The sequence below is a fragment of the Manis javanica genome, chromosome 1 (genome assembly GCF_040802235.1).
Source record: "Manis javanica isolate MJ-LG chromosome 1, MJ_LKY, whole genome shotgun sequence".
NCBI classification, from domain to species: domain Eukaryota; kingdom Metazoa; phylum Chordata; class Mammalia; order Pholidota; family Manidae; genus Manis; species Manis javanica.
In genome coordinates this window covers 57808105-57822802 of record NC_133156.1, presented here as the reverse complement: position 1 = coordinate 57822802, position 14698 = coordinate 57808105, and the positions used below count along the sequence as shown (strand labels likewise).

General features: G+C 36.1%; 1 protein-coding gene across 4 annotated transcripts in view; it reads right to left on the bottom strand.

The window, feature by feature from the left end:
• EPB41L4A (erythrocyte membrane protein band 4.1 like 4A) overlaps positions 1-14698 on the bottom strand; it is a 268086-nt gene that overhangs the window by 7410 nt on the left and 245978 nt on the right. For all 4 annotated transcript variants that reach the window (XM_073232978.1, XM_073232972.1, XM_036995150.2 and 1 more), the window contains 2 exons: positions 782-829; positions 124-192 (listed from right to left, as the gene is read on the bottom strand). In XM_073232978.1, the coding sequence (XP_073089079.1) occupies positions 124-192; positions 782-829 (117 nt within the window). The remainder of the gene's footprint in view (positions 1-123; positions 193-781; positions 830-14698) is intronic.

The window sequence follows — 14698 nt, the reverse complement described above, 5'->3', positions numbered from 1 at the left end:
ATTTTAGTTAAAATGTAAAGACAAAGACAAAGCACTTCATGGAAAACCACTGGAGAGTAAGAATGAATTATTCACTTTAAAATTACTAATAAAACTTTTGTGAAAAGATATTCAAAGACATACTCTATCTTAGTGTATGGAATCTCTTTCAATTGTTCTTCTGACAATCCAGAAGGATCCACAAGTTCCTTTCTAGAAGGCAAGGAACAAGAAAAATTAAAGTTGTGATGCTGATATAAATGCTAATACCTTTCACAATTGGCAGGTGAGTTTTCCCTTTCTAACCTTGTCCCAAAGCACAGTGTTAGTAAAACTAATAGAGCCATAGCCAGGAACAAAGATTTTAAAATACATTTAAAGAATATATTCACAGAAAAATGGGAACACCTTTTGTGTAGCTCTTGTACCTTTTTTCCAATTTTACAGAGTCCAGAATACAAATGGCTCCCAGCCACCCCACAAAAGATTCTCTCCCCTATAGTAGGTATCCTTTTTCTTCTGAATCTGTATTTCTTAGTATTTAATTGTAAAATATTGGCCTGAGGCCCATTTACAGGCAAGGCGAAGGGCCTTAGGAGAGGACACGTAGGTCGCCTTTATGGGGACTGCCACCTCACTGAGGCCCTGCCGCTGTGAGCGCCGCGTTCCACATGGTGGCGATAAGACGACTTTGATAGGCTTTAGCCCAAGGCTGCCCCTTGGGGTCAGTGGTCTCCCTTGTAAATGCCTTAACACTGCACAGATTTTAAACGAGTAAAAAAAAAAACCAGGCAGTACTCACTGAATATGCTTCCATAACTCTTCTTTGGCTTGGATATCAGGGCTTCTCCTGTAAACAGAGAAAATACCACTTATCTCTGCAATAATGCTTCTCTAACAATTGAATAGCTAACTTCAGCAGAGCTACATTAAGTTTTAGACAGTGAAGCACTTATTTCCAGCTGAGCTCAGACAAGAAAAGACTGGATGGGGAAGCTAATGTGGGATGGTTATTATAAAGACATCAGATAATTTATCTGCTAGCACTACTGAAAAAATTCATATAAAAATAAGTCATAACCAGGGCTTCATTTAATGAAGGAGCATAGAATGTGCAGGGCCAAAGCCACACACCCTCCAGGAGTGATTTTACAATGAAGATAACTCAGGGCTCCCGTTTCTGGTCCTTCTAGCTATTTCTAGGTAAAGGCAAAAGAGCTCATGCTGATTCTATCAGCATGAGAGATTCCCACCAGGACCAGTGATAACCTAGCAGAGGCAGCGGCCCCCAGGCATCAGGACATGGTGGGACAGCCCAGACCCGCAGACTGTGTGACGGACCCACCCTTCCCATTACATCTGATGTTGTTTCTGGGCCAAAGCACAGTCTCGCAAATGTTGGAACCTATCTGTGGCTCGTGCTGCCGCCCTCTGTATGCCCTACTCCATCCCTACCGACAGACCTCACAAATCTCCAAGAGCAACTTGAGTAGAAATTACACGCTCTGTTTAACTTCCTAGAATGAGAAATTCAAAGTCGGAATTTATATGTTCACATTCCCCACAACAGCAATAAATACTAGAAATCTGTATCAGTGCAGTTGTTGCCAGAGAAGGACATTTTTTCCTAGTGAGAGAATGGTAAGCTTTCATCAATCCTTTCAAGAGAAGAGAGGACTAATAAAGTCCCAAAGAATGGACCCAAACTCTAATAATTAAAAGGCCCGGAGCTAAGCAAAGCCACCAATATACTCTGTTCTGTGGAATTTTACTTTCATAATCTGTATCAGCATTTGGGGGCTCAATATCACTTTCAACAGATGATATTGCTTTCATTGTTCTCAGTTAATAATTTTGGTAGGGCTTTCAGAGCCCACAGAATACAATAAGCTACTTCCTAGCAACTGAATTGGCTGTTTTCCTTTGTGTGTGGGGTGGGGGGAATCTGTCTGAAAAGACCTTTTAATCAACTCAAAAGGAGCCAAAACATGGGAAGATGAGGGGAAGGAGATGAAGCCTTGGTCTCAAACAAGTGTGGTATTGCTCAATGTAGGTTTGTTACAAGAATAAAATTGTATGCTGAAATCAAGTTTGAGAAAGACAGATGCACTCCTATGTTTATCGCAGCACTATTTACAATAGCCAAGAATTGGAAGCAACCTAAATGTCCATCGGTAGATGAATGGATAAAGAAGATGTGGTACATATACACAATGGAATACTACTCAGCCATAAGAAGTGGAAAAATCCAACCATTTGCAGCAACATGGATGGAGCTGGAGAGTATTATGCTCAGTGAAATAAGCCAAGCGGAGAAAGAGAAATACCAAATGATTTCACTCATCTGAGGAGTATAGGAACAAAGGAAAAACTGAAGGAACAAAACAGCAGTGGAATTACAGAACCCAAAAATGGACTAACAGGTACTAAAGGGAAAGGAACTGGGGAGGATGGGTGGGCAGGGAGGGATAAGGGGGGGCGGAAGAAGAAGGGGGGTATTAAGATTAGCATGCATGGGGGGGAGGGAGAAAGGGGAGGGTGGGCTGCACAACACAGAGAGGACAAGTAGTGACTCTACAACATTTGGCTAAGCTGATGGACAGTAACCATAATGTGGTTGTTAGGGGGGACCTGATATAGGGGAGAGCATAGTAAACATAGTATTCTTCATGTAAGTGTAGATTAAAAATTAAAAAAAAAAGAAAGAAAGAAAGAAAAGGGGGATTACTCCTTAACAGGATAAAACTATTGGTAAATCAAAGATCAACGCATGCTTTAAATATCCTTAATGTTGATCACTTAAAGGGTGTCAAAAGATCAGCTATGGAGGTACTCTTTTCTGATAATATTCCTTTCTCTTAATTAAAAAAAAAAAAAAAAAAGCAGTTACTGTGTGCTGACCTCCAATGAGTTCTGCACAGTGGTATAGAGGGCATGTCAAAGTGTGGGCAAAGGGTCTGTTTGTTTCTATGCAGAAGATCAAGGCCTAGCTTGGATACCCAGAAAATGAACTAAGATACGATATGAGGAGGAGCTTCCGGCATCAGCACTCTCTGGAGGACTTGTGCCGGGGGATGGTCATCAAAAAGCCTCCACAGGGATCCGGACGATGCTGCGGTTGTGGCTGCATCCAGCCCACCGTCTCCTGGACTTGCCATAGGAATGAGGAGGAAGATGTCTAGGCTGGCATGTGCATACAGTGAGACAACGAATTTGACCGGATCTGTACTGTTGGAACTCAACCAGGAGTTGGGAGGGGTGCAAGTTGTAGCACTCCAAAATCTCATGACTATAGACTATCTATGGTTAAAAGAACATATGGGATGTGAACAGATCCCAGAAATGGGCTGCTTTAATTTGTCTGATGGTTCAAGTACAGTTGGACAATATCCATCATATCATAGAAAATTTTTCACAAATGCCTAGGGTGCCTAAATGGTTTTCTTGGCTTCACTGGAGATGGATGGTAATTATAGATTTGCTTTGTTTATGTCACCGTATTCCTATTATGTTAATATGTGTGTGCAAATTAGTTAGTAGTTTAAAACCTATACATACTTAAGGTACTATACAAGAAGATATGTCAAAGAAATAATCAATCCTCCCATGTTTCCTTCATATGCTACATCTATAGCTTTTCTTCTTCCTTCCTAATTACAACCCTTAAATAGAATTCGTGCCTCATATCAAATTTACCGAGTATCATAATTCCTCCAGGTGGTAAAGATACCTCGAGACAAGTGCTGGGCATAGAAGCCACAGGGCATACATCTGCAAAGAAGTAAAAAGCTAACCTTTGCAAACAATATGGCTTCTCTCTCACTTACCAACTTTACATTTCCCTGTATGGCCCCGGAAGATGACTGGTTAGCCAGAGACAGGTAAGATTCCTCAAGGGAGGAACAACCTAAGACAGGCACAGTCGCAGGGGGGCCATCAGGTGAGAATTTGGGGATCAACAGAGGTGAGGCTCAGAACCTCACCCCCCCTGCTTTGAGAGAAATCTTCTGCATCCGTGGATGTCTTGCTGCCCTTGTCTATCCTGGATTAATACTTAGTCCACAGGCACACACCTGATCATCTGATCATCTACATTTGCCTTCTTACAGCACTAAACTATGTTTTCTACCTTTATCTTGCATCTACCTACCACTTCAGCATTTTATTAAAAATAAAAATAATAATAATAATAGGAGAAATGTGGGATCAACATATAAATCAAGTACAAAAATCAAACGAATATTCATATTTGACCTGATTGTTTATAGGTCATAATGCATGATCAAAACCGAAAGTTTCTGTGATGAATGCCCTTGTACGGTTCACCATGTAAGAATTTATTCACTACGTAAGAATTCGTTCACCATGTAAGAACTTGTTTGTTATGCTTCAGAAGATTGGAGACTGACGAGAATTAGGCTTGAGATGGATTAATGATTGTACATTGAGCGTTGTCCCCCCTATACTGAATTTTATTGTTGTTAACAACCATTTGATCAATAAATATGAGAGATGCCCTCTCAAAAAAAAAAAAAAAATTAAATTACATAAAATTAAATTTAAAAAAAATGATTCATGTATAAGAATTGTCTATTAAGCCAAACATTAGATTTGCAGAAATGTAAAATAAATGTCACACATTTTTTGTCTTAAAAGTTATTTTTCCTAAAAAAAAAAAAAAAAAAAAAATTGTATGCTGAAAAAAATCTTGAGAAATGCTTCTTTAAAAGGATTTCCTCTATGCAATCCACATTTCCTGCATTTGGCTGATCTGATTCACTAGACAGTACATTAATACATTACATGATACTGCCAGAGATGATGCTAAGATTAAGCTATTATTCCATTCCCAGGAAAAGAGGGCTTCCTTGTAACTATACACCAGCATCTGATTCTCATAGAAAGTCACTCTACAGTCTAAAGTATTATATAATATCTAGGTTAGGAAGCTAGTCTACTGATAATCATTCTTAATTCAGGAAGATGTAACAGTGAGGCTACCTTCCAGTCAGCACAGGGTTTCTCCACCCCAGCACCCATTGATGTTTTGGGTCAGATAATTCTTTGTTGTAGAGGGCCGTCCCTTGCAATGAGTGGAAGTTAACACCTCCCCAGGGTGGCAACCAAACATGTCTGCAAACATTGCCAAATGTCCCCTGGGGGCAAAAACCGCCCCAGGTTGAAAACCTCTGGTGGAAGGCAGGTCCTGAAAGTAAAGTGACTGTGGCTGGGCGGAGAAACTGAGAGGCCAAATTACCATAAAGACCTGTTTTGTGGACACTTAAATCTATTGGAGAGAATGATAATGAGGCAGCAGCTAAATCTAAAGAATGAGGGAAGGGCCCCAGGGTGCAGCTGAGGACAACTACAAGGAGCAGTATAATTGGATGGCATGATATTCAAAACTGAGTACTTTGAGGGAGAATGAGAAAAGGCAATGAGGGCTAAGAACATGCCCCCCCATGATCACCTCGCCAGGCCTAGTGGTGAGAGATGGTGAATATGAACAATTTATAAAAATCTGAGAAGAATGGGTATTTCTCAGGGCTAGAATTGCAGATAATTTTCTTTTCCCATTTATACTTAACCTATCTTTCCTGATTTTTTTCTTTTTTAGCCAAGAGAATTTCTTACCTTAATTATCAGAAACAAAAAAAAGTAAGGGTATTTTCATGTATTAAAAAAACTACTATTCAAATAGAAATACCATTTGACCCAGGAATTCCACTTCTAGGAATTTACCCTAAGGATGCAGCACTCCAGTTTGAAAAAGACAGATGCACCCCTATGTTTATCGCTGCACTATTTACAACAGCCAAGATATGGAAGCAACCTAAGTGTCCATCAGTAGATGAATGGATAAAGAAGATGTGGTACATATACACAATGAAATATTACTCAGCCATAAGAAAAAAACAGATCCTACCATTTGCAACAACATGGATGGAGCTAGAGGGTATTATGCTCAGTGAAATAAGCCAGGCAGAGAAAGACAAGTACCAAATGATTTCACTCATATGTGGAGTATAAGAACAAAGGAAAAACTGAAGGAACAAAACAGCAGCAGAATCATAGAACCCAAGAATGGACTAACAGTTACCAAAGGGAAAGGGACTGGGGAGGATGGGTGGGAAGGGAGGGACAAGGGCGGGGAAAAAGAAAGGGGGCATTACAATTAGCATGTATAGTGGGGGAGGGGGGCACAGGGAGGGCTGTGCAACACAGAGAAGACAAGTAGTGATTTTACAGCATCTTACTACGCTGATGGAGGGTGACTGTGAAGGGGTATGTCGGGGGGACTTGGTGAAGGGGGGAGCCTAGTAAACATAATGTTCTTCATGTAATTGTAGATCAGTGGTACCAAAATAAAATAAATAAATAAAAATAAATTTAAAAAAATAACTACTATTGTTGCAATTTCACAGGCAATGCCTTTCATTCCCATCTCAGAATAATCAGCAGAAATGCTAACCCAAATGAGAACTCAGTCCTTCCAGCCACAAATATTGGTCCTAATAGATTCAGGAAAACAGTGTGTATGTTTAAGTTTCATAGCACCATAATAGCTATATATTGAACAAAACTGAATTCTAAAATGGCCAGCAGTTCCAAATAGCTTCAAGTCAGGGAAGTTTCAAAGCTAAAATAAAAAAAGCTATTTCCTCCAATTTCTAGACTACCTGTGATTTAACAAATGTAAACATAGGCTACATGCTAATGAGGGAGGTATTCTTTTATGCATATATAAATCTGCACACATTTAATCAATAAAGTAAGATGAATTCATGATATAGCACAACATCATTTTAAGGATTTAGAAAGTTGTGGAATTTCAACAGCCATTTTTCTTAATTAAAAGGCTTTTAATTATGCATATGTTTTACTTGAACTCTCCAAATAAATTCCTAAGGAAATAGAATACTGGGTTGTCCATCTGTATAACATACATAAAAGTACACATGTAGTCCAATATTGATTCAATGTTTTTCAAAAGCATCCCTCATCCACACGTTATACCAATAGCCCAATTTAAATGAATATTCATTTTTCAGAGAAAGTAGTTTGATGAGATATCACTTTCCTTTCTTCCAAAACCCCAAAATAAAAACAGCACTTGATAAATCTACAAAGGGTTTAAACCCCATCATTGCAGTCTTCTACATCCCCCAAACACTCTCATTACATCATCTAGAAAACATTATACTGTAATATATGCTATATATTACACTATAGGATATAATGTACTATATTTTGTGTATAATATACTAAATGAAATAATATGTCAGCATTTGACTTATTATTTTTGTGATCTTACTACTGACCACTGCTCTAAAAGGAAATTTAAAGTAGGAAACATGTTACTAAGAAAAGTCTTGTTTACAAAACATTTAAAAATTTTTATTTAAAAAATATTTATGTATTTAAAACAAAAGTTTTTTAAGCACTTAACTATTTCAGTAATTGCTCATATTCTTGAGTGGTCAGAATAGATATGATTAAGAGATGTCTTAATCTCCCCCCCTCTTCCCTCCCCTCCAAAGAAGGCTCGGGAAGCCACGGGGCCAGGCAACCTAGCTGCTGAAGATAGCGCTGGAGTCGCTTCCGAGGGCCCCGTGCTGGGTTTTGTAAGGCTCCAAACTTCTGCTTTGTGTTTAACTGGGAACATCACTTCACCATATCAACCTAATCGTCCACATTACCAAATTTTCAGTAAAAAAATCGCAAGACATTATCGCCACCAGAGGGAGCCTGAGCCTTCTCGCACACACAAGTTTGAACCTGCCCGAACCACTGTGTTAGCTTCAATGCTCCTTCCAAACAGGCCAAGGGCTAAAGGTTCACCCACATAGAAAAGTAGTTTCATCGACGTTTTCTAATGATAAGTAAGCATAAATGTCATGGAAATGCAGGTGGAAGATGTTCTAGGTAGAACCGTATTTCTCAATGTTTTACCAGGTGAGATCCAATCATATTTTAGTCTAATGTGTTTTAGGAGAGAGGGGTTTTGTATTTTCATACTACTATATGTCTCTGGTATTTAATAATGAATACAATTTTCTAACTCATTATTTGGGGATTAAAAGAACAGAATAAATGAGTTGTGAATGAATTATGTATCATAACATTCTAAACCTTCAGTAGCTACCTCCATATGGGCAATTTACAGACAATGCAGTAGAAATTCAAGAATATGGGGTTAATTGAGAAATAAGTGGTTCACTGTATAACTGAAATACCAAATATGCTTATAAATATATCTGCAGAACAATTTTAATTACTTTTTTCAGATGCTACTCTAGCCCTGTTTCCACTTTTTTAAAAATGTTGTGTGGTTCCTAAATTGCTATAGAACTACATTCTAATTTGCATGTGAATCAGCCCCTTCCTACTTTCTTCGCTTCTTATCTCATCTCAAGGGAAAAAAAATCAAATACCTTATAGTGTTTCTAGAGACAACTGAGACCCAGGGAACTTATTAATTATAGTCACTGCAATTACAAGTACTTATGATGTCACAGGTACTTGACATATGTGATCTGACTTAATGTTCAGCAAAATCTGGTGAGGATCCTATTATCTGTGCTGCAGAGGTGACACTAAATTTGTGGAGATCAGATAATAAACCAACACTGAAGAAGGCGGCCAAAGGTCTGACAATAGCACCTAGCAATTTTTTTTTAGTTAAAAAAATTTTTTTTTCACATTTCAAACTGGGACCTTACTGTTCAAATTGTTTGACTTTATTCACTGAACAATACACGGGTGGCACCTTTCCACGTCAGCCAGTTCATTGCCTCCTTCAGGGATACATAGTATTCCATGTTATGGATGCACCATAATGTATTTCATCAGTCCTTTCTTGATGGACTGAGTTGTTTCCAATGTTTGGCAATGATGAACTTTGCAGTGACCACCTCTGTCCTTATTCTGCTGTGTACAAATGCCTAGAAGTGGCACTGATTGGCCCCAGGGGATGCATATTTAAAATTTTGATTGTTATTGCTCAAATGCCCTCCACTTCCAAGGTTGTGCCAATTTGTACTCCCAAATCTCTACTTTGCCTACTCTCAGTCAACACTGGGTATTCTCTTTAAAAAAAAATTTTTTTCAAACAGGGACAATGACACTTGTTATTTAATTTGTACTTCCCTTATCCTTCATCTACTTTCTCTTCCCCTCTTTCTTTTATTTTTTTAATTTTTTATTAAGGTATTATTGATATATACTCTTATGAAGGTTTCACATGAAAAACAACATGGTTACTACATTTATGCATATTATCAAGTCCCCACCCATACCCCACTGCAATCACTGTCCATCAGTGTAGTAAGATGCCACAGATTTAGCAATTTCTTAATTGTCAACAAACCTCAGATACTTAAAGTCATAGCTCAAATAAAAGAGCACAGTTTGTATATATAAAGTAATCCATCATCTTGAAGAGCTATAACACTCCTTTTTGCCTACTTGATATTTCCATTTGATTGCCCACTTAGTTTCCCAAACCTAACAGAACAAAAATCTGGACATTCTCTTCCCACACATCCCCAGCCCATCTCAGTAAAACAGCATGGCTACCCACTCCATCCAACAGCACAAAAGCTATCCATGTCATCCATGACATCTCTCACACTACAAATCTGTCAGCTCTGCCTCCAAGCGTGTATCTCTTCATTTTCACCACCACCATCTTTTCTGCTAAAACCATCTTTCACACCTGGACCATTGTAAAGGTTTTCTAACTGCTCTTCCTGCTTCCTTTCTTTTTCCAACCTGCTTTTTACCAAGCAGCCAGAGCAACTTCTGAATGAACTACTCTTCAAATAGATTTTTTTTTACTGCAATTGCAAAGACTTTTAAAAACTGCATTTTGGCCATATCTGCTATATAGTTAATCAAGTTCAGTTACAAAGTTATCCTAAACATCTGCTAAATTTTTTTATGATTTACTTTTAAACTAAATTCAAGATAGTTATACAACAACCTCTTAATGGGGGTTCTTTCATACACTGCATTGTTCCAAAGTGATCCTCTGTCTGATCTGATAGTTTGGTCATGCAGATAAGATTAAAAAGAAAGTTTAAAAAGGGTTTAGACTTAAAGTACCATTAGGTCCTTTTCTGATTTCAGCTGACCTGATAGGTATATTACCAAATTTAAAGATATTTCTCTACCTCAAAGGGTATTCCAAAACTTCTGGCCATACTGGAGTAACTAGTATCAAATGAACCACCACCACCACCACCCCATTCTCAAGAATTATAAAACAAAACAAAATATACAAAATAAAAAACACATGCTAGGCTGTGACAAAACCTAAAAAGCCCCAACCTATCAAAGCATAAACCAAACTTAAAAAACAGGATCAAGAGGATTCAAAGTAATTTAGTTGGCTGCCAGAACAAAATTTAACAATATCTAAAGGAAGACCACATAATCCAGACATCCTATATTAACTAAAATTTCTAGCATAGCATAAAAATATTACTGTACATGCAAAGAAGCAGGAAATATAATCAAAATCAATGGCGGGGTAGGGGGTTGGAAGTAGTCAATAAAAACAGATTTTGAAATGCTTGGATGTAGAAACTCATCAACAAGGGCTTTAAAATATATTGTATAAATATATACAATTTAAAGAAAAATATAAAAATAATTTAAAGGAAAACATAGCCATAATAAATGGATGGGAAATCTTGGCAAGGAAATGTAAAGTATTTTTTAAAAATACTAAAATTCCAGAACAGGAAAGTATAAAGTTCACTGGTTTAATAGCAGATGACTACACAGGGGGGGAAAAAGGGTTGATGAAGTTGAAAACAGGTCAAAAGAAATTATTAAGATGAACAAAGTGAGAAAACATATTTTTAAAGCGAACAAAACCTCAGTTGCTTGTGGCACAATATCAGATGATCTAACTACATAAATTGGATGCCCAAAAGGAGCGGACAAGAAAGTAGGTCAGAAAAAAATAATAGCCAAAAATTTTCCAAATTTGGTGAAAACATCAAATTACAGAAACAAACTAAATATAAAGAAAACCTGCTCTGAGCCACACCACAGTCAAACATCTAAAAACTAAATATAAAGAAAAAATCCTAAAAGCAGCTAGTGGCCAAAAAAAAAAAAACCCTATAGAATAAAGGCTGACTTCTAATCAGAAATGGCAGACAACAGAAAAATCTCTTTAAGGTATGAAAGAAAAACTATCAACCCAGAATTCTACAGCTAATGAAAATAGCTGTTTCCAAGAAGCATAAAACAGAGACATTTTTGTGTAAAATAAAACTGAGAGAATTTATCATCTGCAGGTCTGTACTGTAAGAAATATTAAAGGAAGGAAAATGGAATATCAGAACTAGAAAAAGGAACAGGACACATTGGTAACAATAAATATGCAGGTAATTGTATTCATTTCCTATTGCTGCTGTAACAATTTACTACAAGTTTAGCAACTTAAAACAACATAAATTTATTGCCTTGCAGTTCTGTAGGTCTGAGCTGACACAGGTCTCACTGGACTAAAATCAAGGAGTTGACAGACTACAATTCTTGCTGGAGACTCTATAGGAAAGTCCATTTCTTGCCTCTTCCACCTTTTAGAAGTTGCCCACGTTTACTGGCTCATGGCCGCCTCCTCCATCTTCAAAGCCAGCCACAGCAGGTTGAGTTCTCTCAAACTGAATCACTGACTTCCACTTCTGTCCATTTTTCCACTTTTAAGAACCCTTGTGATTACTTTGAGCCCACTTGGACAGTTTAGAATAATCTCCCCGGCAGAGAGTCAACTGATTAACAGTCTTAATTCTACCTGCAACCTTAATTCTACTTTGAAATCATCTAACATAAAATATTTACAAGTTATGGAGATTAAGATATGGACATATGTAGGGGGCTATTTTCTGCCTACCTAACACATTACCTATAAACATTTTTCTTCTTTTCTTGATCTCTTTTAAAAACAACTTACTGTTTAAGCAAAGATAATAATATTGTCATGTGGGGCTACTAACATGAAAAAATAAAATATATGACAATGGCACAAAGCACCAAGAGAGGGGACAAATGGACCAATATTTTCCAAGATTTCTAAATTTTACCTGAAATTTTACTCTAAAACAAATTGTGATAATTTAATGGGTCATACTGCAAGCCATAAAGAAACAACCAAATAATAGTAGAAAGTATAGGTAAGATGTCAATAGAAAGAGTAAAATGGGTTCCAAAAAATATTCAACCAACAAAAAATATAATAGGAAATGAGGAAACACACAAAAAAATATGTACTATAACTAGGAAGCAAAAGTAAATATATTAAACTCTAAAATATTCATAATTTTATTAACTGCAAATATATTCAACATTCAATTTAAAAGATAGTGATGTCTGACTGGATTTTTTAAAAAAAGAGACAAGACCAAGTACATGCTGTCTATAAGAAATCAAGACATGGGCTTTAAATATAAAGATGAACTTAGGCTTAGGTAAAAGGATTAAAAGGATATACGATGCAAGCAGTGAGTGTGAAAAAGGTGTAATGGCTGTACATACACACACATATAAGAGTGTGTGTTTGTGTGTGTAGTGGACATACAGAAAAGAGTATTACCAGAATAAAGAGGACATTTCATAATGATAAACAGGTCAATTTATCAGGAAGACAAAAAAAGTTTTTAATATGTATGCACCTAACACCAGAGTTTCAAAATAATTTGAAGCAAAAACTGACAGAACTAAAGGACAAAACTGACAAATCCACAGTCATGGAAATTTTAAAATCCCTCTCTCAATGGCTGGAAAGTAGACAAATCAAAAAACGCATAGACCACTTGGAACAATGCTATCAGCTAACTAGATCTGCTCGACATTTATGGTCTATACCCAATGACTGAGAACACGCATTCTTTGCAAGTCTACAAGATCATTCATCATTAAAAACTATATGGTAGTCTTAAAACAAGTCAATAAATTTCAAGGGATTAAAATCTTAGATTTTTTTACCACAATGGAAATTAATAAAATAATAGAATGAGATATCTAGAAAATCCCAAAATATTTGGAAACAACATACTATCAAAAAACACCATGGTTACAGAAATTAAAAATTATTTTGAACTGCAAGATAATGAAATGCTTATAAAAATATGTGAGATACAGTTAAAGCAACGCTTAGAAGGATATTTATAAGTTTGCACTTACATTAAAAACAGAAAGGTTTAAAAATCAGTGTCACCTTTAGAAGAAAAAAGAAGAGCAAATACAGCACAAAAAAACGGAAGTGACAGAGAATAGAAATCAATGAAATAGACAAATTAGATAATGAAGAAAGTCAACAAAACCCTTAGTTCTCTGAAAAGATAAAGGAAAAAACTAAAGAGAAACAAGAATTATGAACATCAGGAATGAAAGAAGTGATGTCACAACGAATATTAAAGGATGCTTACTAAATAATTATTAAATTCTAATCACTGATTACTAATTATTATGAACAAATATTTACATAAAAATCTGGTAACAGATAAAATGAACAAATTTTTTTAAAATACAAATGACCTGAAACTACACATTAATAAGTAGAAAATATGAATGGCCCAGTATCTGTTAAAGGAATTGAGTTTGTAATTTAAAACCTCCCACAAAGAAAATTCCAGGCAGAGATGGCTTCATTGGTGAATTATACCAAATATTTAAGGAAGGTAATGCTGATTTCACATTAACTCTTTCAGAAAATAGAGAAAAAAAAACACTCACCAAATTATCTTAAATGACCATTATATCACTGTTACCAAAGCCTAACAGAGACACTACAAGAAAATTATAGGCCATTATCAATATACAAAAAGGAAAACACATCAGGACCACAAGGGGGCTACCCCAAAATTGCAAGGATGTATCATTCAAAACTGAATCAATTTAATTCCTTCACTAACAGAATAAAGAAGAAAACCCATATGCAATCATCTCACATGAAGAAAAAGCTCAAAACTCATTCATAGTAAAACTTTTAAACTAGGAACAGAAGGGATCTTCCTCAGACTTACAGCCAGCATCAAACTTAATGTGGCATATTGAATGCTTTCCCCCTAAGAGAACAAACCAAGAATTTCTATATTCTTACCAGTTTCATTCAACATTGTAATTCAACACTGTACTGGAAGATCTTAGCCCAAACATTAAGGAAAGAAATAGAAATAAAAAACAAAAAGATTTAGAAATGAAGGAATACTCTCTCTGTTCACAATCTGACTGTAAATGTAGAAAAACCTCAAGAAATTTTTTAAGAAAAGCTTCTAGAGCTATGAAGTCAGTTTATCAAGGTGGCAAGATACAATGTCAATATTTAAAAAATAATTTGTATTTCTATATATTAACAATTGGAAAATAACATTTTAAAAAGTACAGTTCAGTACCATTAAAATATTAAATATTTTGGATTAAATTTAACAAAATAAATACAATAGCTCTACTGAAAACCAAAAATCATTGCTGAGATAGGTAAGACATTAATATTTTCAAGTGTTGCAGAGATTCAACACAATCCTAAAGCCTATAGTCTTTTTTTTTTTTTGTAAAAACCTAATAAGTTGATTCAAAAATTTACATAGAACTGAAAAAGATCTAAAACAAGCAAAATAATCTTGAAAAAGAGAAAGTCAAATTTGGAGAATTTACCCTACCTGATTCAAGTCTTACTATAAAGCTATAGTAACCAAGACGA